The 23,400-nt window shown below is 38.1% G+C and overlaps 1 protein-coding gene across 4 annotated transcripts in view; it reads right to left on the bottom strand.

The window, feature by feature from the left end:
- Window positions 1–22,248, bottom strand: part of Aplp2 (amyloid beta precursor like protein 2) — a 72,395-nt gene extending 50,147 nt beyond the window's left edge. For 3 of the 4 annotated variants that reach the window (XM_005330729.5, XM_013360949.4, XM_005330730.5), the window contains exon 1: window positions 22,032–22,247. In XM_005330729.5, the coding sequence (XP_005330786.2) occupies window positions 22,032–22,136 (105 nt within the window). In that variant the 5' untranslated portion in view covers window positions 22,137–22,247. Of the gene's footprint in view, window positions 1–22,031 lie in introns of all 4 variants that reach the window. The other variant, XM_021730127.3, reaches the window with a different exon arrangement.
- Window positions 22,249–23,400: the final 1,152 nt, after the last annotated feature.

Genomic DNA, 23,400 nt, shown 5'->3' with positions numbered 1-23,400 from the left:
GGCCCTGGATTTAATCCTTGATACCATAAATATCAGACTACCATAGGGATATTTTAATGAAAATCCATTTATCCAGTAGAGACTGGCACTCGATGATTCACAACAGACTTCTATGTCCATAGTCTATGATGGGTTCATCTTTCACACACTACATGTTGTATACACATAAAACAACAAGTAATGGCTCTGCTTGGCTAGGAGCTGATCAGGTTTGATTCTGTTCTTTGTATTTTACCTTTTTTTTTTTTAAGTTATAGGTGGACACACTACCTTTATTTTCTATTTATGTGGTGCTGAGGATTGAACTCAGTGCCTCACACATGCCAGGCAAGTGTTCTACCTCTGAGCCACAATCCCAGCCCTGTATTTAATCTTTTAAGAGCAATTCTTAAAATAAATAAATAAATAAATGAAAATTAATCTGATTTTAATCTGTCCTGTATATTATTTCTATAGTTTAAAAATAACACTAGCCAGCATAGTTTCAATGCTTGTATTAATTCACAAGATTAATCTTCCAAAGCAATAGTCCAGAAGGACACTTAGTAATATTGATCCTGAGGAAGCTAACAAAGCCTCAAATAAACATTTTTCTAGCAATAGGTTGCCATAAGAAAAAAATGTATAATGTCAAAACTAATATCCTTAGGGGATAATGGGTCAGGGTAGAACCGTAGAGATCAGATGATTCTGTTAGTTCACTAAAAATCTGCTATGGGTTGGGTACAGTTACACACATCCTTCTAATCCCAAACCTTGGGAGGCTGAGGCAGGAATATTGTAAATTCAAGTCCAGCCTGGCCAAATTATCAAGACACTGTTTCAACCTAACAGAAAAGTGCTTGAGATATATAGATCAGTGTCCTGCATTTGATATGCAGCTCACGCATGCTCACACACCCACATATATTACCATGGGTAATACAGTGATCCTGCATTATGTGAGCTTTCATTTTACACGGTTTCAGTTACCCACAGTCAAATGTGGTCTAAAAATATTAAAAGGAAACTTCCAGAAAAAAATAATTTATAAATTTTCAATTGGGCACCATTCTGAGTTGTAAGATAAAATCTCATTCTGACCCTTCTGGGATATGAATTATCCATTTGACCAGTGTATCCATACTGTATATGTTACCTGCCTGTTAGTCACCTAACAGCTGTCTGAGTTATCAAACTGATTGTTGCAGTATCACAACACTTATAAATAACCCTCATTTTACTTAACAACAGCCCCAAAGCACAGTAATATTGGCAATTTGAAAATACCAAAGATGTCATAAAATGCTTCAGGTATCTTTTCATATTATCACAAGGCTAAGTAGAGTACAGTAAAGATATTCTGAGAGAGAAACCACATTTACATAATTTTTAATGTAATATATTGTTACAACTGTTCTATTTTTATTTATCATTCATCTCTTAGTAGGTCTAATTTATAAATTAAACTTTATCATTGGTAATGTATAAGAAAAAACAAGATAGGGTCTTGAGACATATCCCCCCGTAGATAAGGAGGTTACTACTCTAAATATTTATTTCAAGCTATAAACTCAAACCACCTTTATCTCTTTTTTTTCAATAAGGGCTAAAAACTTAACTGGTTACACATAACAAGGTAGATGGATGTATAAAACAAAAATGGCAAACCACACTTGGTCTCCCCTTCATAAGACCACAGGGTCTCTTTGCCAACTAAAAGAAACCTGTTGCTACCTTCCCCTGCTGTCAGATCTTTCAATTTCTTCCAAACACCAGGAAAATTTTTTACATTAAAATCTATATTATTTGGAAATGAAAATATGTACTTTGAATTTAAAATACAATGAAGTCCAACATGGTGAGGAAAAGATAAAACATAAGGACAGGACACATTATGTCTGTAGGCTGTGGATTTTCTACCTGAATTTTTGATTATATAGTGGGTATTACAATGAAGAGGTGAGTAAAATTCACCAAATACTAATACCCTAAAGTCATAACATAAACTAAAATTGATTGTATCCTGTCCATTACAATTTTTATAATGTTATGAAAACAACCTAAATGACCAACAGATGAACAGATAAAGAAAACATGACATATACATAAAATGTCATATTATTCAGCCTTAAAAAGGATGGAAATCCTGCCAGCTACAAAACATGAATTAACCTGGAGGACATTATGCTAAGTGAAATAAATCAATCACAAAAGGACAAAAATTGCATGATTCCATTTTAATATATTATCTGAAATAGTCAAATTGATAGAAACAGTAGAATTATAGCTACTAGACTGGAGGAAGAAGGGCATAAACAGATATAAATATGTTTCATTCAGGTAAGATGAATAAGTTCTAGAGATCTCCTATATAGCACTGTGCCTATAGTTAACAATATTGTATTAAGCCTTAGATTTTTTAAGAGGATAATCTCACATTGTGTTCTTATCTTGAAGAAAAAATTTAATGGTTAAAATGATAAATTTTATATTATGTATGTTTACTAAGGAAACAACAACAATGAGCATCTGGATTCTGAGATGTGTAATTCAAAGAACTTTTTTTATTAGGCTGGGGATCAAAACCCAGGCTTCATGCATGCCTCTCTACCACTGAGCTACATCTCACATCTCTCAGGTTTACAGAATTTTTATTCTTGTAGCTATCAAACTATCTGGAAGTAAAGCATATAAATCAATGAGAAAACAAGTCTGCTAGATTAAAATAATCTATACTAAAGGACTTGAAAAGTATTATCATTTTTCCAAAAACAAAAAACTTCCAAGAATTTATCACCTTAGAAACTCCATGACACCTTCAGTTTTGATGTTATCTGTTCTGTCACAATGCCTTACATATAGCAATTTAATAAATGTTTGCTAATAATGACACTGAAGAACTTCGAATGAACCAACTACCATGGAATGTCTTCAACTTCTAAATAAGTTATATCCAGAGGTTCTTTTAAATGTCAACTTGGGCTACAGCTAAAAGGACCAGGAAAACATCCAATGCATGCTTTTCAAAGAAATATTAGAAACATGGCTGTTCAATTAAATAAATCACAGAATAGGTAATTCCCTACTTTCACATATAAAGTATTCCTGAAAACATGGGGAAGTTTCAGAGTCATGCATGTTATTTGGAAGTTCTGCTTCTAGCAAACTAATAATTTATCAAATTTCAATTATACCCAGTGTTTCAAGGGGAAAATCCTTAAACATTTTATAAAAATTCATACAAAACCGAGTGTTCACCTAAGTTCAAATATTTTCTACCTGGGAAGCACCAATATGTATCAATTCTATCAAACCGTGCATCTTTCATCATTAAAATAAGCACTTTTCTTTTTTTAAAATACATTCTTATAAAAATGAGGGTAAAATGTAGTAAAATATTCAAATACCAGTTCCAAATAAGCAACTACAGGCTGGAAAGCAACACCCCCCTGCAATGTTTATGTAACAGCCCAAATTCAAAATCAGGATATGAAAGGCTATTTGGGGGCAGGGAGTGGACTTTTAAAATTTCAGTGATTTCTTGGGGCTGGGGTTGTAGCTTAGTGGTAGAGCGCTTGCCTAGCACGTGTGAAGCACTGGGTTCAATCCTTAGCACCACATAAAAGTAAATAAATAAAATACTGTGTCCATCTACAATTTTTTTCTTTTAATTAATTTTTTATTTATAGGACAGCAGAATACATTACAATTCTTATTACGAATATAGAACAAAGCACGATTTTCCATATCTCTGGTTGTATACCAAGTACATTCACACCAATTAATGTCTTCATACATGTACTTTGGATAACCATCAACAACTTAAAAAAAAAAAAATCAATGAAAGTCCCAAACCATGAAAGTTGATTCATTTAAAAGCTAATCTGTTTGGTATAGTTCCAATTTCAGTATACGTGCTGCTGAAGCAAGCACTACATACTACTAGATACACAGCAAGAGTCACTATATAATAATTTGTAAAGTGTCTATTTAGAACTCAAGGTTTTGGTTTCTGTTTTATGCCATGGATTAAACCCAGGACCTAAAACCTCATAAGCATAAGCCCTACAATGAGCCACATCTCTAAGCTCCTCAAGGTCTTTTGTTTATGTGGGGCTGTGGGAATCAAACCCAGGGGCAAGCACTATAACCAGGGGTAGGGAACTTGTTTAGCATATGCAAAGGCCCAGGGTTCAATCCCTAGTACCACCAATTTAAAAAAAAAAGAAAGAAAGAAACAAAGCAGCAGCAGCAGATTCCTAAGATACACTGTGTACATTTCAAATCATAATGTGCAACTACTAGAAATCTAAATTCCATGACAGGATAGTAAACTGGTGCTGGGAAAGTACTGAGAAACCTAATAGTTTTCCTTTTATTTTTTTATTACTAATAATTACCTATTCCAAATTTCTGCCTAAATATTAATTGTCTGGTCAACCTGCTGATCAATACCCACATGCTGGTGTGAGATGGCCCATACTTCAAGCCATCTGTTCCTCCAGTTGGCACAAACTTTAGAGCAAAACCTCCACTAACTGATTTATGACCTTGGTCAAGTTACTTACCTATACACACCTCAGTTTCTGCTTCTGTAAAACAGGGATAATAATTCCTTTCTCAGAGGATTATTTGGAAGTTTTAATAAATATATGAAGAACACTAAACACAAAATAAATGGACCATAAATAGCTACCATTATTTTTATTACTCTACCAACTTCAGAATCTTCTAGTCTATTCCTGCTAATCTATTCTTCTTCCCTAAACTACTTGAGTCTCATAAATTCTCTCTAAAGCTACTTTTAAAATATTTATAATTTCTAGGTAATTAATGTGCAGTCATGGTCAATCCTCCCATTGAAGACAATTAAAATATAATATTAAACATTTTAAAAGCATTTGCTTGCAGACAGTGAGGATATCTAGAAAGAGAGCAAAGAATTACCAAGCCACTAACCAGGATAGGATAGAAGCCCAAGTACAGTTTATAGGGAAGTTAAAAGATTCTGAAGAAAATATACCTTTTGGCATCATAGAAGGACTAACAAGAGAAAGGGACTGGAGTCCAGGACTGAAGGAAGAGTAGGAAGAGAGGATACTTGGAGAATATAAAGGTTTGGAGTTGATATCCCTAAGCAAACTGACCTAGAAATGTAAGCCAGAAATTGGCAGAACGCCAAAGAGACTGCAGCTCAGTTTCCAATCATTCAAATCCAGGAAATTAGAAAAGATTCTGGATTGCTCCTATCCTTAAACTCCAGGTAGAATGAAACGAAAGATGGTCTCTGGAGCATAACATTAGGCCCTCAAATTAATCTATGAGCATCTATATAAATAAAATGTCTGACATATAATCAAAAATAACTTGCTGGAGTTGTGGCTCAGTAGTAGAGTGCTTGCCTAGCATGTATGAGGCACTGGGTTCAATTCTCAGCACCACATATAAATAAATAATAATAAAGGTCCACCAACAACTGAAAAGAAATGTTAAAAAATAAAATAAAGTCACATGAATGAAAACCAGCAGAAAAAAAATCATAGGAATGAGTTGTGGCTCGGAGGTAGAGAGCTCACTTACCACACATGAGGCACTGGGTTCGATCCTCAGCATCACATAAAAATAAAGATTTTGTGTCCACCTCTAACTAAAAAATAAATATTAAAAAAATCATAGGAAAAGATCTCCACAAGGACCACAGATACATGAATTATTAGACAGACTATTACACTATTCTTACCATGTTCAAAGATACCAAAAAGACTGAGATTTTCCCCATTATGATTTAGAAAGAAGAAAAAGAACCAACTTTAAATTATAAAACTGAAAGCTACAACAATGAAAATTAAAAAGTCTGGATGGAGGCTGTGGTTGTGGCTCAGTGGTAGAGTGTTCGCCTGGCACATGGGAGGCCCTGGGTTCAATCTTCAGCACCACATAAAAAATAAGTAAATAAATTACAACTAAAAAAAATATTAAAAAAAAAAAAAACTGGGCTGGGATTGTGGCTCAATGGTAGAGTGCTCACCCAGTACGTGTGGGGCCCTGGTTCAATCCTCAGCACCACATAAAAAATAAATGAATTAAAAACAAAACTCTGGATGAACTTAATGGTAAATAGGCTATAGCTAAAGAAATTGCCAATATGCAGAATGAGTCAAAATAAAATCATTAAATGAGGGAAGACAAATGAGGAATACAGCGATAATGTCTTAAGATTCCCCTGTCTCTCTTTCTCTCTCTCTCTCTCTCTCTCTCTCTCTCTCTCTCTCACACACACACACACACACACACAAAAAAAAAAAAAAAAAAAAACTTTTTCCCCCTTTCCATGGTCTTTTACTGGTGCATAATGATGAGATCTGTTGTTATATATATATCCATACATGCACACAATATATTTTGGCCAATATCACTCCCAAGGACTTCTCTGCTCCCTCTCCCCTTTTCCCACCTCCTGGTCCCTTTCCTCTACTATCTTCCTTCAATTTTCTGAGATTCCTGACCCCCACCTTTCTTTTCCTTTTTTCTCTCTAGGTTCCACATATCGAGGAGAGAACGTATAACCCCCCTAGACCTTTGCTGAGATTGGTTTATTTAGCTTATCATGATGGTCTCAAGTTCCATCCATTTTCCTGCAATTATTTCATTTTTCTCTATAGTTGAATAAAACTCCATTGTGTAAATACGCCACATTTTCTTTATCCATTCATCCACTAATGGATACCTAGGCTGGTTCCAGTTTGGCTACTGTGAATTATGTGATTATGTACATGAGTATCCATGTATCACTATAGTGTAATGACTTTAATTCTTTAGGATAAATACGAAAGAGGATTATAACTGGGTCATGTGATGGTTCCATGCCTAGTTTCCTGAGGAAGCTCCATACTCATTTCCATAACGGTTGTACTAATTTACAATCACAACAGCACTGTAAAAGTATTCCTTTTTCTCTACATCCTCTCCAGCACTTAATGTTTGGATTCTTGATGACTGCCAATCTGACTAGTGTGAAATGAAATCTCAATGTAATTCTGATTTGTATTTCCCTATTTGCTAAAGATATAGAACATGTTTTCATATATTTGTTGGCCTTTTTTTTTTTTTTTTTTTTTTTTTTTTTTGGTACAAGGGATTGAACCCAGGGGCACTTAACCATTCAGTCACATTCCCAGCCCTATTTATTTTTTATTTTGAAACACAGCGGTCTAAGTTGGGGCCTTGCTAAGTTGCAGAGACTGCCTTTGAACTTGTGAGCCTCCTGTCTTAGCCTCCTAAATCACTGGGATTACAGGTGTGCACCACCATGCCTGGCTTGTTGGCCTTTCATATTTCTTCTTTTGAGAAGTGTCTGTTTAACTCATTTGCCCATTTATTAAGTGGGTTATTTGTTTTGGGGGTATTAAGTTCTTTATATATTCCAGATATTAACCCTCTATTAGAAGAGTAGCTAGCAAAGATAAAGTAGGTTCTCGTCAGGCATACTGGCACACACCTATTATCCCAAAAGTTTGGGAGGCTAGCCTCAGCAAGAGATCCTGTTTCAAAATAAAAAAGGGCTGGCCTGGGGACATGGCTCAAGCAGTAGAGTGCTCGCCTGGCATGCATGGGGAGCTGGGTTCGATCCTGTACACCACATAAAAAATAAAATAAAGATGTTGTGTCCACCAAAAACTTAAAAACTAAATATTTTTTTAAAAAATCTTTCAAATTCTCTCTCTAAAAAAATAAAAAAAAAAAAATTAAAAAGGGCTGAGGAGCTGGAGTTGTGGCTTAATGATACAGCGCTTGATTGGCAAATGTGAGGCACTGGGTTCAATCCTCAACACCACATAAAAATAAATAAATAAAGACATTGTATCCATCTGCACCTATTAAAAAAGGGTGGTGGTGCTGAGGATGTGACTCAGTGGTTAAACACCCTGGGTTCAATCCTCCGTACCAAGAAAAAAAGTGGTTCTCTTTTCACATTCCTACTTCTTTCCCTTACCATGAAGAAACTTTTTAATTTGATGTCATCCATGTATTAACTCTTGGCATTATTTCCTGAGATATGGGGGTTTTGTTTTAAGATATTTTTTGGAGTCCTATAGGAAAATAGAAAACTACTAGTAGTAAAATGTTAGTAGATATTTAAACATTTAAAGAGAATGACTCAGAGCTGGAGTTGTGGCTCAGTGGTAGAATACTTGCCTAGCATGTGTGAGGCCCTGGGTTTGATTCTCAGCACCATATATAAATAAATGAATAAAATAAAGGTCCATCAACATCTAAAAAAATATTTTAAATAAATAAAGAGAATGAGAAATTTCTAAAACTGAAAGACATCAACTACAGATTAAGGAACTTCACAAGAACATATTTTTTTAAGAATTCACACTACTTTCCTGCTGTGACCTCAAACCCTGCAGTTTCCACCATGCCAGATGCCCAAGAAGAATGGGACTGCCATTTATGAATTCCTTTTTAAGGACAGTGTGATGATAGCCAAGAAAAATGTCTATATGCCCAAGCACCCAAAGCTGGCAGATATGAATGTGTGCAACCTTCACATCATGAAAGCTATGTAGTCTCTCAAGTCTTAAGGCTACAGTTTGCCTGGAGATATTTCTACTGGTACCACAACAAGGGCATCTATTATCTCCATGATTACCACACCACTTGCCACCTGCAATAGTGCATGCCACTCTAATGTTGTATAATTAATGTTCATGGAAAAAAATAAGGCTGGGCATGGTGGCAGACACCTATAATCTCTTTTTTTAAAATTTAATTGATTAATTTTTTAAATACATGACATCGGAATGCATTACAATTCTTATTAATACATATAGAGCACAATTTTTCATTTCGTTGTATATAAAGTATGTTCACGCCAATTCATGTCTTTACACGTGTACTTTTTTTTGCATTACAATTCTTATATTACACATATATACCATAACTTTTCATATCTCTGTTTGTATATAAAGTAGGTTGACACCCAATTCGTGTCTTCATACTTGTACTTTGGATAATGATGTCCGTCACGTTCCACCATCCTTGCTAATCCCCTGCCTTCCTCCCTTTCCCTCCCACCCCCCTCTTCCCTGTCTACAATTCATCTATTCCTCCCATGTTCCCCTTCCCTACAAGACTATGAGTCAGCCTCCCTATATCAGATAAAACATTTGGCATTGGGGGGGGGGGGATTGGCTTACTTCACTTAGCATTATTGTCTCCAATGCCATAATTTTATTCTCTTTTATTGCTGAGTAAAATTCCATTGTGTATACATGCCACATTTTTTTTATCCATTCATCCACTGAAGCGCATCTAGGTTGGCTCCACAGTTTAGTTATTGTGAATTGTGCTGCTGTAAACATTGATGTGGCTATAATCTCAGCAGTTCAGGAGGCTGAGGCAGGAAGATCATAAGTTCAAAGCCAGACTCAGCAACTCAACAAAGACCCTGTCTCTAAATAAAAAAAAAAAAATTTTTTAAAGGCTAGTGGTAAGGCTGGAGATAGAGCTCAGTTGGTAGAGTGCTTGCCTTGCATTCCCAAGGCCCTGGGTTCAATCCCCAGCATCACCAAAAGAAAAAAAAAAAAAGGCTGATTTGGCTCACTGCTTAAGCACCACTGAGTTCAATCCCTGGTACCACAAAAAAAGAAAAAAAGGAAAAAAAAGGAAATATACTTCTGGAGATGAAGCTCAGGGGTAGAGTGTGTGCTGGCCACACATGAGGGCCCCGAGTTTAATCCCCAACACCCAAAAAATGACAGTGAAAGATGAACTTTTAAAGTAATAACTGAATCAAAAAAATAGAATCACAAAGGGAAACCAACTTTTTAACTAAATGATCATTTTAAAAAAACTCATGAACTAAAACTAAAGATCTGTTTGGAGGGGAATTTATAACTTTAATATAAAATAAAAGAAAGTCTAAAAAAACTGAGTTAGACAACCAATCAAATTATTAGAACAAACTTTTTTTTTAATTTTTTTTATTGGTTGTTCAAAACATTACAAAGCTCATGATATATCATCTTTCATACATTTGACTCAACTGGGTTATGAACTCCCATTTTTACCCCAAATACAAATTGCAGAATCACATTGGTTACACACATTTTTACATAATGGCATATTAGTGACTGTTGTATTCTGCTACCTTTCCTATCCCCTACTATCCCCCCTCCCCTCCCCTCCCATCATCCCTCTCTACCTCATCTGCTGTTGTTCAATTCTCTCCCTTGTTTTCCCCCCCCCTTTCCCCTCACATCCTCTTCTATGTAATTTTGTGTAACATTGAGGGTCTCCTACCATTTCCATACGATTTCCCTTCTCTCTCCCTTTCTCTCCCCCCACGAGTCTCTGTTTAATGTTAATCTTTTCCTCATGCTCTTCCTCCCTGTTCTGTTCTTAGTTGCTCTCTTTATATCAAAGAAGACATTTGGCATTTAGAACAAACTTGATTGGTTATATAGTTTGGTGTTAAGGCACTTGCCTACCATGTACAAAGGCCCTGGATTCAATCCCCAGCATAACAAAATAAAATTTAAAAAAAGAAAAAGAACAAATTAAACTTGTGGAAGGTATAAAGAAAGAAATAATGAGCAGAAATAAAGTTGAAAAAAATATGTAGTATGGGCTGGGGATGTGGCTCAAGCGGTAGTACGCTCGCCTGGCATGCATATGGCCCGGGTTCGATCCTCAGCACCACATAGAAACAAAGATGTTGTGTCTGCCAAAAACTAAAAAAAAAATATTAAAACTCTCTCTCTCTAAAAAAAAATAAAAATAAAAATAAATTATGTAGTAAGATCAACAAACCCCCAAGTTGATCATTTGAAAAGTCTTGTATTGCTAACACCCGGCAAGACTAGCTAAAAGGAGGGATGAAGCTGGGCAGGGTGGTTTATGCCTGACATTCCATTTACCTGGGAGGCTGAAGCAGGAGGATTGCTTTGAGCCCAGGAGCAACATAGTGACAACCCATTTCAAAAAAAAGTTGGGCCAGACGACTGTAGATTCTGACATTTCAGAGACCATAAGAATATTTATAAAAAACTTTAATCAGATAGGGGCTGAGGTTGTAGCTCAGTGGTAGAGGATGTGCACAGCACATGCAAGGCCCTTGGTTCCATCCCCAGGACTACAAAATTAAATTAAAAGTCAGATCAAATAACAACTAGACACACCAAAACTGACAAAAGATCTGACTTCATAACTATAAACTTTAACACAAAGAAAATTCCAGTGACTTCACTGATAAATATCTCCCAAACTTTTAAGGAAATGATAATGCTGCTCTTAAATAAAATATTCTAGATATTTTTTTAAAAAAGGCAAGCTCTCTCTGCCAAAGCTTTTATGGAGCCAGCAACTCTGAAACTAAAACTTTACAAGTATATTATAAACAAGAGAAAAATTATAGGTCAAACCCACTTTGGGGCACAGAGGCAAAATTCCTGAATAAAATTTTGGCAAATCAAATCCAGAAAAATTTTAGCAAACAAAATTTGGTTAATTTCACGAATGTAAAATTGCTTACAATATTGCACTATCAAAATTAAAGAGCAGGCTGTGGTTGTGGCTCAGTGGTAGAACACTTGTCTAGCATGTGCAAGGGCCCCAGTTTGATCTCTAGCACCAGGAATTGGGGAAGATCTTTGGCAATCTTAGAATGAAAGAATTCTTTCTCTTCTGATAAAAGGTGGTAGGTATCTGGGGCTGGGGCTGGGGCTCAGCAGTAGAGCACTCGCCTAGCACATGTGAGGCCCTGGGTTCAATCCTCAGCAGCTCGTAAAAATAAAATAAAGGTATTATGTCCAACTACAACTAAAAAATAAATATTTTTAAAAAGGTAGTATCTGTTAGTATCATATAAATGATAGTTTCCTCTGAGACCAGGAGTTAGACAAAGATGTTATATAACAGCTTAATCTATATCATCTAATACAGAAAACATGTTACTAGGGTCCTAGCCAATATAATAAAGTGAGAAAAAGAAAAGCTACAAGGATTAAATGCAAAGAAAACTCACAGAATATATTCAAAAAATTTCAAAGCTACAGATAAAAGGGCTGGGGATGTGGCTCAGTGGTTAGGTGTCCCTAAGTTCAATCCCTGATACCAAAAAAATAAATACATCAAGCTGGGCATGGTGGCACATATCTATAATCCCAGCTACTTGAGTTAGGAGGATTTGAAGTTCAAGGCCAGTGTAAGCAATTTAACAAGATTGTCTCAGGGAAAAAAAAAAAAACACCTATTAATAAACCTAACAAAACTGTTTAAGATCTCTATGCAAAAAAAGTATAAAACATTGAGTATAGAGAGGACCTAAATGAAAGCATATGACATTTTCCTGGATTGGAAGACTCAAGGTTAGGGTCAGATTTTTTTTTTTTTTTTCCTAATTGAACCACAGACTTCATGCAATACCAATAAAAATTCCAGTGGACACTTGGTACAGTGGCACATTCCTATGATCCCAGCTACTCAGGAGGCTGAAGCAGGAGGGATGACAAGCTCCAGGCTAGTCTGGGCCACTTAATGTCACCTGTTTTTTTTTTTTTTTTTTAGTTATACATGGGCATAATGTCTTTATTTTGTTTATTTTTTTATGTGGTGCTGAGGATCGAACCCAGGGTCTCACACGTGTGAGGCAAGCGCTCTACCACTGAACCACAACCCCAGCCCTCACCCTGTCTTAAAATGAAATAAAAAAAGACTAGGACTGTTAGCTTTGTGGTAGAACCCCTGGGTTCAATCCCCAGTATTGTGCAGAGAGGGTCCTAACAGGTAGTTGTTTCTGGTGGAATCTGGCAAATTTACATAGAAAGAAATGTGTTAAGGAATAGCCAAGACACCATCAAAGACAATCAAGGTTTAAAAAAAAGCTTGTTCTATTAGATATAGAACCATACATAGTACCTGGTGCAAGGATAGACAAAGAGAACAATGTACTGTAAGAGAGAAAACCAGATTCAGAGATACCTGATTTACAATAAAGGTGGCAGAGAAGAACAGAAGGGAAAGGACAACCTTGACGATAAATGCAGCAGGCTGGATATCCATATGGAACAACTAGGAAAAAAAAGACCTTCACTATATACCTACCTAAATAAATAAATCAGTTCAAGTAAATGATAGCTCCAAATGTAAAAGGCAAAAAAAAAAAAAAAGTTCCTAAAGATAGTAGAATGAATTAGATATACCTTTCTTATGTTCACATATGCATACATGACCAGTGTAATCCCAAATCATATAAAAACCACAAGAATGGGAAGTTTTACTCCACCTATGTATGTCAAAATATGCTCTACTGTCATGTGAATCTAAAAAGAACAAATAAAAAGAAGCTTAGAAAAAAACAATTCTAATAAAAGGTATATATAGTCATAAGATTGGGAAAATACAGTTTAAAAAATATTTTTAGGTCTTCAGGATAGTAAAAGAATAGGACACAAAAAGCACCTACTATACTTTTTTTTACATAAAGTTGGAGGAAGCTACCTGTGAAATGTATGAGGACCTTTTCAGCGTTGAAGCCAGTGAGGGGGTAGATCTGATATTTGGGAACTTATAGTGGCATTCCTGTTATTAAGATCATCCAATTACAAGTGAACTCCCCCTCCACTCTGCCCGGAAAGGTCCCAAGCAACACTGGAATGGGTGTGACTGAGTAGCCTACCTGCCCCCACCTCTATCCTGTTTTGGTGAAGAACTTTCTATCAAATGTCTTTGATGTGTTCCGATATAAATAAACCAGGCACAGGCTCTGCTCTTTGTCAGAAGCCCCCATTCTGAAACCGTGTTTCTGTGTCCTGTGGTTATTTCCTAGTACTATTTTTCCTAGCTTTTATTTCTCAGCCAGCCCATCTCTGGAGGAGAGTCCTTTCCTTCGCCCACGCAGAACATGAGATAAAATAAAAACTGAAAAATTAGACATTAAAATTAAGACCTTCTTCAAAAGACATCAAGACAGTGAACAGATATGGATGTAGTTCAGTGGTAGAGTACATAGTGACCCTAGGTTCAGTCCCCAGTACCCACCCCCACCCACCCAAAAAAAAAGAGCAAAGGAAAGCCACAGAGAGAACAGCATTAAACTAGAAATAAATGGCAAATAGGCAAAACAAATTGTGTTTCATTCATACGACAGAATACTACACAGCAATGGAAACAAACCAATTACAGCTGCATTCAATACAAACTACTCTCAAAAATAGGTTTGTTGATGGGTTGGGGTTGTGGCTCAGTGGTAGCAGGCTTGCCTAGCGTGCATGATGCACTGAGTTAAGATTCTCTGCACCACATACAAATAAATAAAATAAAGGTCCATCAACAACTAAAAAATATTTTTTAAAATAGGTTTGTTGAAAGAGACCAAACACTTACAAATACATACTGAATCATTTCATTTACATGAAGCTTTAAAAAAAAAAAAAGAAAAATTAGGGCGGTGTGAGGAAGTTTGGGTGGAAAAACTATAAAGAAAGGCAAGAAATGATTACCATAAAAGGGTAATAGTTACTTCTGGAGACAGAAAAGAAATTTTGGCCTTATTCTTTTTCTTGACTTTGGTGGTGATCACACAAGTGTTTGGTGAAAATACAAGGAGGTATATTCTTTTTGTATGCTTTTAAGTTTTAAAAATCTCAAAAATACCCAAGGGCTTATTTAACACTAAACAAATTATTTACTATAGCTGTAATCAAACCTGAGCAAGCTTCATGAAAACATGACTGGGAATACTACACTCCTCACTCAAGGTAAAACTTGCTTCTGGAAAGTTCAAATATGATCTTTATTTCTGTTTTATTTCTGTATCTATATCTGTACTGTTTTGTTTTTTAAGGCTAAGGCAAAGTGTTAAATTTAGCAAAACTGGATGTTTGCTATGTATTTTAAATATATTTATGTTACAGCTATTCATAATTAAAAAGGGTAAAATAAAAGAGATCCTATCGATTCATCTCTCCAGTAAAAATCCTGCTTTTACCTGTGCATTTGTTAGCCTTACAGAGAAAAAGATGAAATATTTGAAAATATTTATGTTTTTACCACCACCAAAAAATTTCCCCATTTTCTTCTATTCCAGAGTATCTCCTTTTTATAGTTCATGCAAGTCAAAATATTCACTCTTCCAGCCACTGGGTTCTAGATGACAAAATAAAGTGCATAGGTAACACATATGCCTAAGACAGGTCTCAATTTTACCAGTAACTTTTAACCCATGGGTAATTTCGAGTAAAAAAAAAAAATTACTTCTCTTTCCATCAGCTCAGCTGGATAACTCCCCAAATGGAGAATGTTCACGTAGCAGACACTGTTAACTGATGATAACACTGGGTTATTAACAATATTCATAGTTCTCTTTTCAAACCACATACAATTTGATTCAAGGCTGCATCTCCTGCTCTGGCCACCTGCTTCATCAAAAAGCAAGTTTTGATAATCTACGACTATTGAGGTAGCACCATCTCTCCTGCAAAGGCTTAATTTGGCTAGAAGCTCATAATCTGGCCAGTGACATTTTAGGAGTCTTGTGAAGGTGGACTTTGAGAAATGTTACTTCACTCTTTAAAGGAGATATATGAGAAGAGACAGTTTCCTGCTCTTCCTCTGGACATGTTCTTTTCTTTTGGGGGGGCGGCAAGGGAATGGAGGTGGGGTACCAGAAACTGAACCCAGGGGCACTTAACCACTGAGCCGCATTCCCAGCCATTTTTATTTTTTATTTTGAGACAGGCCTTGCTAAATTGCTGGCCTGGATCTTGCAATCCTCCTCAGACTCCTGAGCCGCTGGATTACAGGAGTGCACCACTACTCCCAGCTCCTCCGGATATTTTCTCCACAGCATGCAATAACCACTCTTCAACCACTGGGGGAGTTAGTTTCAGGAAGATGGAGTAGAAAAGATGACGGCAAACTGCTAAATAACCAACCTTTACACATGACTCACTCCAAAAACTGTCACAGTCACATTGGTCATTGATCAGTAGTTATAAATCTGGTGCTATTAGCCTTTTCTCTTCCAACTAATGCTATGGATTGTGATAAAACTCCCCATATGGGGTCATAATTTCTTTTAAAACTATTGTCAGAATATAAAGATGAAAAAAGAGAACTTCCACGTTAATAAAACTTTTGAACTTTTTTTCTATAATCAGTGTAAAATGTAAAATGTCAAAGAAGTCAATTATATCCTCCAGAGTCATTGTTAAATCTCTTATTGATTCATTTGATATATATATGTATACGGGGGACTGAAACCAGTGGGGTTTAACCACTGAGCCTCATCCCCAAACCTTTTTATTTTTTATTTTGAGATAGGGTCTTATTAAGTTGCCCAGTGCCTTGCCAAGCTACAGAGGCTGGTTTTGAACTCAAAATCTCCCCGCCTTAGCCTCCAGAGCCACTGTGAGCCACTGGGATTACAGGCATTTTAAAGACATAGTCATATCAAGATTTTTAGTAGTGTGAAAGACAAGTAAACATTAAAAACAAAAACAAACAAAAAACTCCAAACAAACAATAAACATTATGAAACAAAAACAGAAAAAAAGGAAAAAGCAGTGGACTTAGGATGGACAGATTTATGCCCTGGCCAAACCTTGGTCTCTACTAACTACCTTATTAGGTGAGGATAACAACCAGACTGCTGTTTTCTTGGGGTTTCTTATTGGCTGGAGTTGTTTTCTCTACTTGCATTTTAGAATCACCTGGAGAGCTTTTGAAACTGACCAGCCCAAATGTCTACAATGAGTATTTGGGGGTGGGGGCCTCAAAATCACATGCAAGGGCATTTCTTAAGAGTAAAAACAAACCTTATTTGTTGTTACTTCTGTATTGTTATAGCACCTAGCACAAAACCCCAAAAAGGAGTTTAGTACTACTTGAATGAATAACAAAAGAAAAGCTGGCTAGTTTTCTAACCTTCCTACTTTAAAAAAGATTACAGTTATGTTTACAAAGAATTAAAAAAAAAGATTTGGGCTGCGGTGTAGTTCAGGAGTAGGGTGTTTGCCTAGTGTGTTCAAGGCCCTAGAGTTCAATCCTCAGCACCACAAAAAATAAACAAAACAAAAAAATTAAAAACTAAAATTAAATAATAATTTATAATGCTTATATAAAGAAAAATTCCCTTAAAAGCAATTATTAGTTGCACTTAATACAAAGAACTGAAACCCATTTCTATCTGAATAACTACATGATCCACTTTCCATTTCAGGTCATAAATCAAGGTATGATATACTAAATTTAATTAAGCTTAAAAGTAATCTAGTTTATCTCACTAAAAAACAAGTCATGAAAATTGAATTATAGGCAATTTAGAATTCTCTCTCTACTGGTTCCTCCACAACAACTACAATTATTATACAAAGATTTACCCCTATCTTTTTTTTTTTTTTTGTGGTGCTAGGGATTGATCCCAGGGCCTTGTGCATTCGAGGCAAGCACTCTACCACTGAGCTATATCCCCAATCCTTACCCCTACTTTTTGACAAAACAAGATTCTTTTTTTTCCAGGAGTTAATTATAAGATGATTCAAACTAATCATTATAGTGTCATTTTTATAAAATTTCTGTACAAGATAAATAGAGAAGAACATACACCACCAAAATATTTACAGTGCAATATTCCTGGATGAGATTTCAGATTAGTTTTCATTTCTTATTTTAGTTATAGGTGGACACGTCTTTATTTTACTTTATGTGGTGCTGAGGACTGAACCCAGTGCCCATGTGTACTAGGTGAGTGCTCTACCTCTGAGCCACAATTCCAGCCCATTAATATGTTTTTACAAATGAGTATGCACTACCTACACAAATTTTCTTCTGTTATTTTAAAAATAAAACATGAAAGCCTGAAAAATCAGTAAGGGTAAATAACATGAGAATCTTAAAAAGTTATGTCTTTATTTTTCCAAGTCAAAAGCACATAGGTTAAAAATCTGATTTTTGTATTTTGAAAAAATAAATAAGCTTCCACACATTACTGCTAAGAATTCAAAAGTTCTTCAGCTTTAAAAATAACCATGTTTTCAAATGCAAGGACACTTTTGAGTCAACTAACAAATGGATCTATAGACATTTGTTACTGGATTCAAGTATTGTTGAACTTCCTTAGATTGATAACCATACTAAGGTTATGTAAGAGAATGTCCTTGGTTCTTAGAAAATACACACTAAAGTTCTAAAGGACAAAGGGAAAAGTGAATACAACTTACTTTCAAACAACTCAGCAAAAAAAATAGTAAATAGAATAAATGTTAAAGTAAACCTTTTTTTGGCTGTGCTGGAGATCCAGAGCCTAGCACATGCTAAGCATGCTCTCTACCACTGAGCTAAACTTGGCAGCCAGTGAAAGCAAATTCTGAATATTAATGGTAAATGTGGGTATAGTAGTATAAAAGTTGTTTATACAATTTTTAAATTTTTTTTAAATGTAAAGTTATTTCTAAATTAAAAAAAAAATTGGGAGCTGGCACTGTGGCTCAGCAGTAGCACACTTGACAGGCATGTGTGAGGCACTGGGTTCAATTCTCAGCACCACATATAAAAATAATAAAGGTTATTAACAACTAAAAAAAAATTTTTTTTAATTTAATTGAAAAAAAGTAATAGGAAAAAAGGTATATTAGAAACTGTCCTAACAACAACAACAACAAAAAAAAAAACACTTAAGATCATGCTGAACCCCAACTACAAGCAAGAAAACATAGCAACACATTGGGCCAACAGTAGACTTTAAGTCAGCACTATCCAAGAAAATTAAATTTTTAGTATTAAATTTTCTAGGGGCTAGGGTTGTGGCTCAGAGAGAGAGCACTCACCTAGCGCGTGTGAGGCCCTGGGTTCCATCCTCAGCACCAAATAAATAAAATATAAGTATTGTGTCCAACTACAAAAATAAAGAAATATTTTAAAAAAAAAATTCTAATAGCCATATTAGAGTTAAAAGAAACTGGTGAAATTAATTTTCATACACTTAGCCAAATGTCTAAAATATTATCATTTCAATGTAATCAATATAAAATGTGAGATGCTTTACAACTTTCATACTAAATCTTCAAAACCAGATATTTTACACTTAACAGTGTATCTCAATTCAGAAGCTAAGTTTGTTATACCATATAGGAAATATTCCACCTGCATTTAAATTTCATAAATGTACAGTTAAACTAGATTTACAAGACAAAATTGTTTCAAAGTTAAAAAGTTTTCCAATCCGTTTTTTATATGTAAACTTCTTAAATTAAAATTAAGAAAAAAGAAAAATTCATTTCTCAGCCACACTAGCCACAATTATCTCAATAGGTAATGGCTACAATATAGGAAAGCCTAACTTTAGATGAGAATAAAACAAATTCCCTCTACAAAAGGAGTTCATAAAACAGCTTCTATTATCAACAGATTTTTAACACAGTCATAACAGAAACACTACCAACATACCTCTCCCAAATACAATTAGATATTCCCTATTCCACCTTTCAGAAATACCAACACAAAGCCTTCTCTTCTGTGCCTCAGTTGTCATACTGTCATTTGAGCTTAATTTGAGTTTCCTGAAAATTGGCAATCAAGTGGCCCTCTTATTTTCAGATGTGCCAGAACAAGTTCGAGCTCTAAGACGTCTAAAATGTCGGTTGTATTTAGCATACAGGTTTCAACGCAAAAACTGTTTCTTGATTTCCAAACAGGAGCAGGCACACAGGAGAAGGTCTCGGATTTAACAGAGGAAGTGACCCTGAGTACAGAGGGTGGAGGGGTTTCTTTTTAAACAGGTGTAAGAGATTAATTTAGTCAACACCAAGCAACACGAAAAGATTCGCCAATCAATAATTCTGTGCCAAGCAACTTGATCAGGGATTTGGCCAGAATCCCTTTGGCTAATCTCAATACGGGCCTCCCAAAGACATCCTGATTTAGGCCATTCTCATCTAAATTAAGGCTTAAGCAATCCTGACAGCAAATAAAATCAAATTATATACATGTGAATAAAATTCTGCCAGTCTGACAAAAGAATAAAGATAACTTATTAAGTGGGCAAAAACAGTTCCATAGGATAAAAGTTACCATAAACTAGTATTTACAAAGCATTTTGCATAAGTTGATATCTTATTTTGTTTAGTCAGACTTTTCAATTGAACACAGTGTGGCTAGCAAATTTAATCCACAACAACCAATTCTATTATTGTTTTTTCGTTCTCCATAGGCATGTTAATATTTTTTAAAGTATTTTTATATTTTTATGTGGTGCTGAGGATCAAACCCAGTACTAGGCATGCACCCTACCACAGAGCTACAACACCAGCTCCAATATTTTTAAGTTGATAAATCCTCTCTTATGAATTCATTAGTGCCTGGAGTCTCTCATACCACTGGAAAGTGAGGTAAGAGTATGAACAATGGTTTCTGACATCCTGCCTCACTAGTTAAGTTCCATCTTGCATACAAAATCCTTTTTTCCCCTTTCCCTTCCTGTTCTACTTATTTGTTGCTTTTCATGAGACATCTTATGGGGATCCACTTTGTGGAGACTAAAATAAAAGCCTGTAAATATCAAAATTGACTATTTCTACTTAAAACTTAATTCCCCACCCCCCAGTCAAAAAGCTTAAGACGAATACAAACGTTTTTAAGCCATTCCTTAAGGGATTTTTTCTTATTAGATTTCTTTTGCCGTGGAAATATTTACACATTCTATAGAAGTGAATAATACATTCTAAATTGGGGTTTTTATTAACAAGTTCGCAGGCAATGCCTAGTTTCAACTCCAGTCTCACGTTTCTGAAATTAGCGCAACACGCAGAAACTAACAGTAATCTTAAATATAGCGAACAAGCACAAGGAATAAACTACATAGAAACACACATTCCAGTGCAACAGTTCAAGCACTATTTTGAGAAAAAAATAAAAATAAAGTCCCACGTCTACTTCAGCAACAGAGGGATCCTCTAAGGAGGCTCAAGGCAGACCGCGCTGCAGAACGCCAATCCACACCGATTCTGGCCACCCTGCCTTTTCCAGTGGCCTGAACTCCCGCCAACCACCGGGGAGCCTGGCCACTTCACCACCCAGCAGCGGAAAAAAAAAAAAATTTACAAGGTTACCCCCGATGCGAAACGTCCACTGACATTCTGACACTTAAAGAGTAGCATTTAAATAGAGTTTTCACAACGCCTTCAAAGGATACTTTCCTCTCTGGCTAAGACCCCACCCTTTCCCCCCTACTTAAAAGAGGCAAACACCAAATCCAGAGGCAGGTTTTCCATAGTTCATTAAACTTGAGCAACCGGCTGTATTGGAAGGCTCCGGTTCCGGGCCCGCAGCCCGCGCGCTGGCACCGGCTCCATCCGCAGCCAGGAGAGCAAAGGCACCCCGCGGCCGGTGCGGGCGCCTCTCGGGACGCGCCCGGCAAAGCGACTGCTAGCCAAGAGCCGAGGCTGCGGAGACGCATCCCACAACAAAGTCCACCTGGCCAACAAAGGCTTAGCCTGCCGTCTGCAGGTGGGAGTCCCGTGACCAGAGGCCCTGCCGCTGTGGGAGAGAGTGAACCGGGTGCGTGCGGGACCGCCTCCGAGGGGACCCAGACCCCGAGGTGCGAGATGCGGAGAGGCTGTGGCAAGTGCCCCAAGAACGCCGGCGGGGCCGCAGGGCGCTCGCAGAGACGAGCATTTTCCCGAGGGAGGGTGGGGCGAGCGTCCGGGCGGCTCCGGGTCCCCGGAGAATGTACCGGTGCCGCGGGCAGGTTGGGGGCTGGGGCGGTCGGGGCGGCCGAGGCGGCCTGCCGCCCCCAGCGCCCCGCAGCCCCGACGCCTTTCATTTGGCCTCTGCGGCGGCGGAGGCGGTCCGACCTCAGCGCTTAGCACTGCGCCAAGCAGGGACGGGCGGGGGGAGGGCGCGCCAGACCCGCCGCAGCGCTGGACCACCCCTACCACCCCGCGCTGCGCCCCCTGTCCGGCCCGCCGCGGACCCCACTGCCCGCCCACAGGCCGCGCTCCCCGCAGCTCGCGGAGACGGTGCTCGGGCACTCGCCTAGTCCTCACCTCGATGTAGCCGGCCAGCGCCGCAGCGGGTGCCGTAAGCACGAGCAGCAGCAGTATCAGGAGTTTGCCCGTGGCCGCGGCGGCCGCCGTCCTGGTGGCCGCCATCCCTCACCGGGTCGTTCTAGCCTGGGCTCTCAAGCTCACACACACACACGCACACAGATTAGAACGCTTTCCCCACCGCGACCCAGAAGCATCTGAAGCCGGTTCGCCGCCGCCCCGGGGGTTTTACACCAACCGGAACTGACTTCACAAAACCACGCCCTCCTTCTGCAGCACCCAATGCTGGCCCGCAGGACTGCCCCCAAGACACCGCCCCTTGTTCGTTCCAGACCAAATCAGTGCATGGCATAGCCTGCTCCTCCCGCAGTCCCAGACGCGCGCCCCCGCCCGGCCCCGCCCCCAACCGCGGAGAGCCCCGCCCCCGCTTCGGACCCTGAGGGCGTGAGGCGCGGGGGTGTGCGGTGGGTGGACCGCGGGCCTCTGCTCCGCTGGGCGGAGGTGCGCCCCGGATGCTAGCACCCGCGCGGTGATTTGTGTTCACAGCGCTGGTCTATCTGCCTGCAGCCTCCGGATTCAAGCACATTCCGCTTCCCCGCCCCTGCGGAATATTTTTCAGATTCCTTTGGGTACCGCCCTCTTTTGGGTTCTGAAAATGGTTTTGTTAAAAACAGGATGGATCGTTAAGGGTCCAGGACTATTTACCAAAGGTGAACCCCCGAGGCAGAGGGTAGACTAAAGCTGGGAGCCTCCCTGCTCCTTCAATCCCCCAAGTGGAACGCGCCAGCCTCCCGCGCTCTGCTACCTACCTACCCACCCTCAGGCTGCTTCGCCTTTTCCTTGTCCCTGAACCGACGGAGTTGACCTGTGGTCTTTGGGCCTCATCCTTACCCGCCCAAACCAAGGATAGCTGCTTTGCATGAAGACCTCTGGTGCAAGGACCATGATAAGTAGAAAGACCAGGCCCCCCTCCTCCTCGCGTTTTAGGAAAAGATCCTGGTTTATTTCTTATTCTGTTTAAGATCACTAGCAAGAAAATTGCCTTCTGTTTTCTTCCTCCTTTGCATTTCTTCTCACTGGGAAAAGGTTCTGCTGCCCCATTTCACATTGGCACCATGGCCTTGCCATCACGAGGGCTCTGCTAGCTTTGTATCCTTTCAGTAACCTGTAATTTATGTACCACTGTCTGCAGAAATCTGGACTAGCTTCTTTAGGTTCAACTAAATAAGTAATCTCTACCCTCAGCAACTGACAGTAAACAGAAGAGGCAATGTTCGCAGAATGAACAGAGTGGAGCAATGAGAAGAACCCTGGATTATTTTGAACTACTCATCTACATTGAGTAGTTCCTGTGGTTAAACTGGCTCTT

This window comes from Ictidomys tridecemlineatus, chromosome 4 (genome assembly GCF_052094955.1).
Source record: "Ictidomys tridecemlineatus isolate mIctTri1 chromosome 4, mIctTri1.hap1, whole genome shotgun sequence".
NCBI lineage: Eukaryota > Metazoa > Chordata > Mammalia > Rodentia > Sciuridae > Ictidomys > Ictidomys tridecemlineatus.
This window is presented reverse-complemented; position numbering and strand designations above follow the sequence as displayed.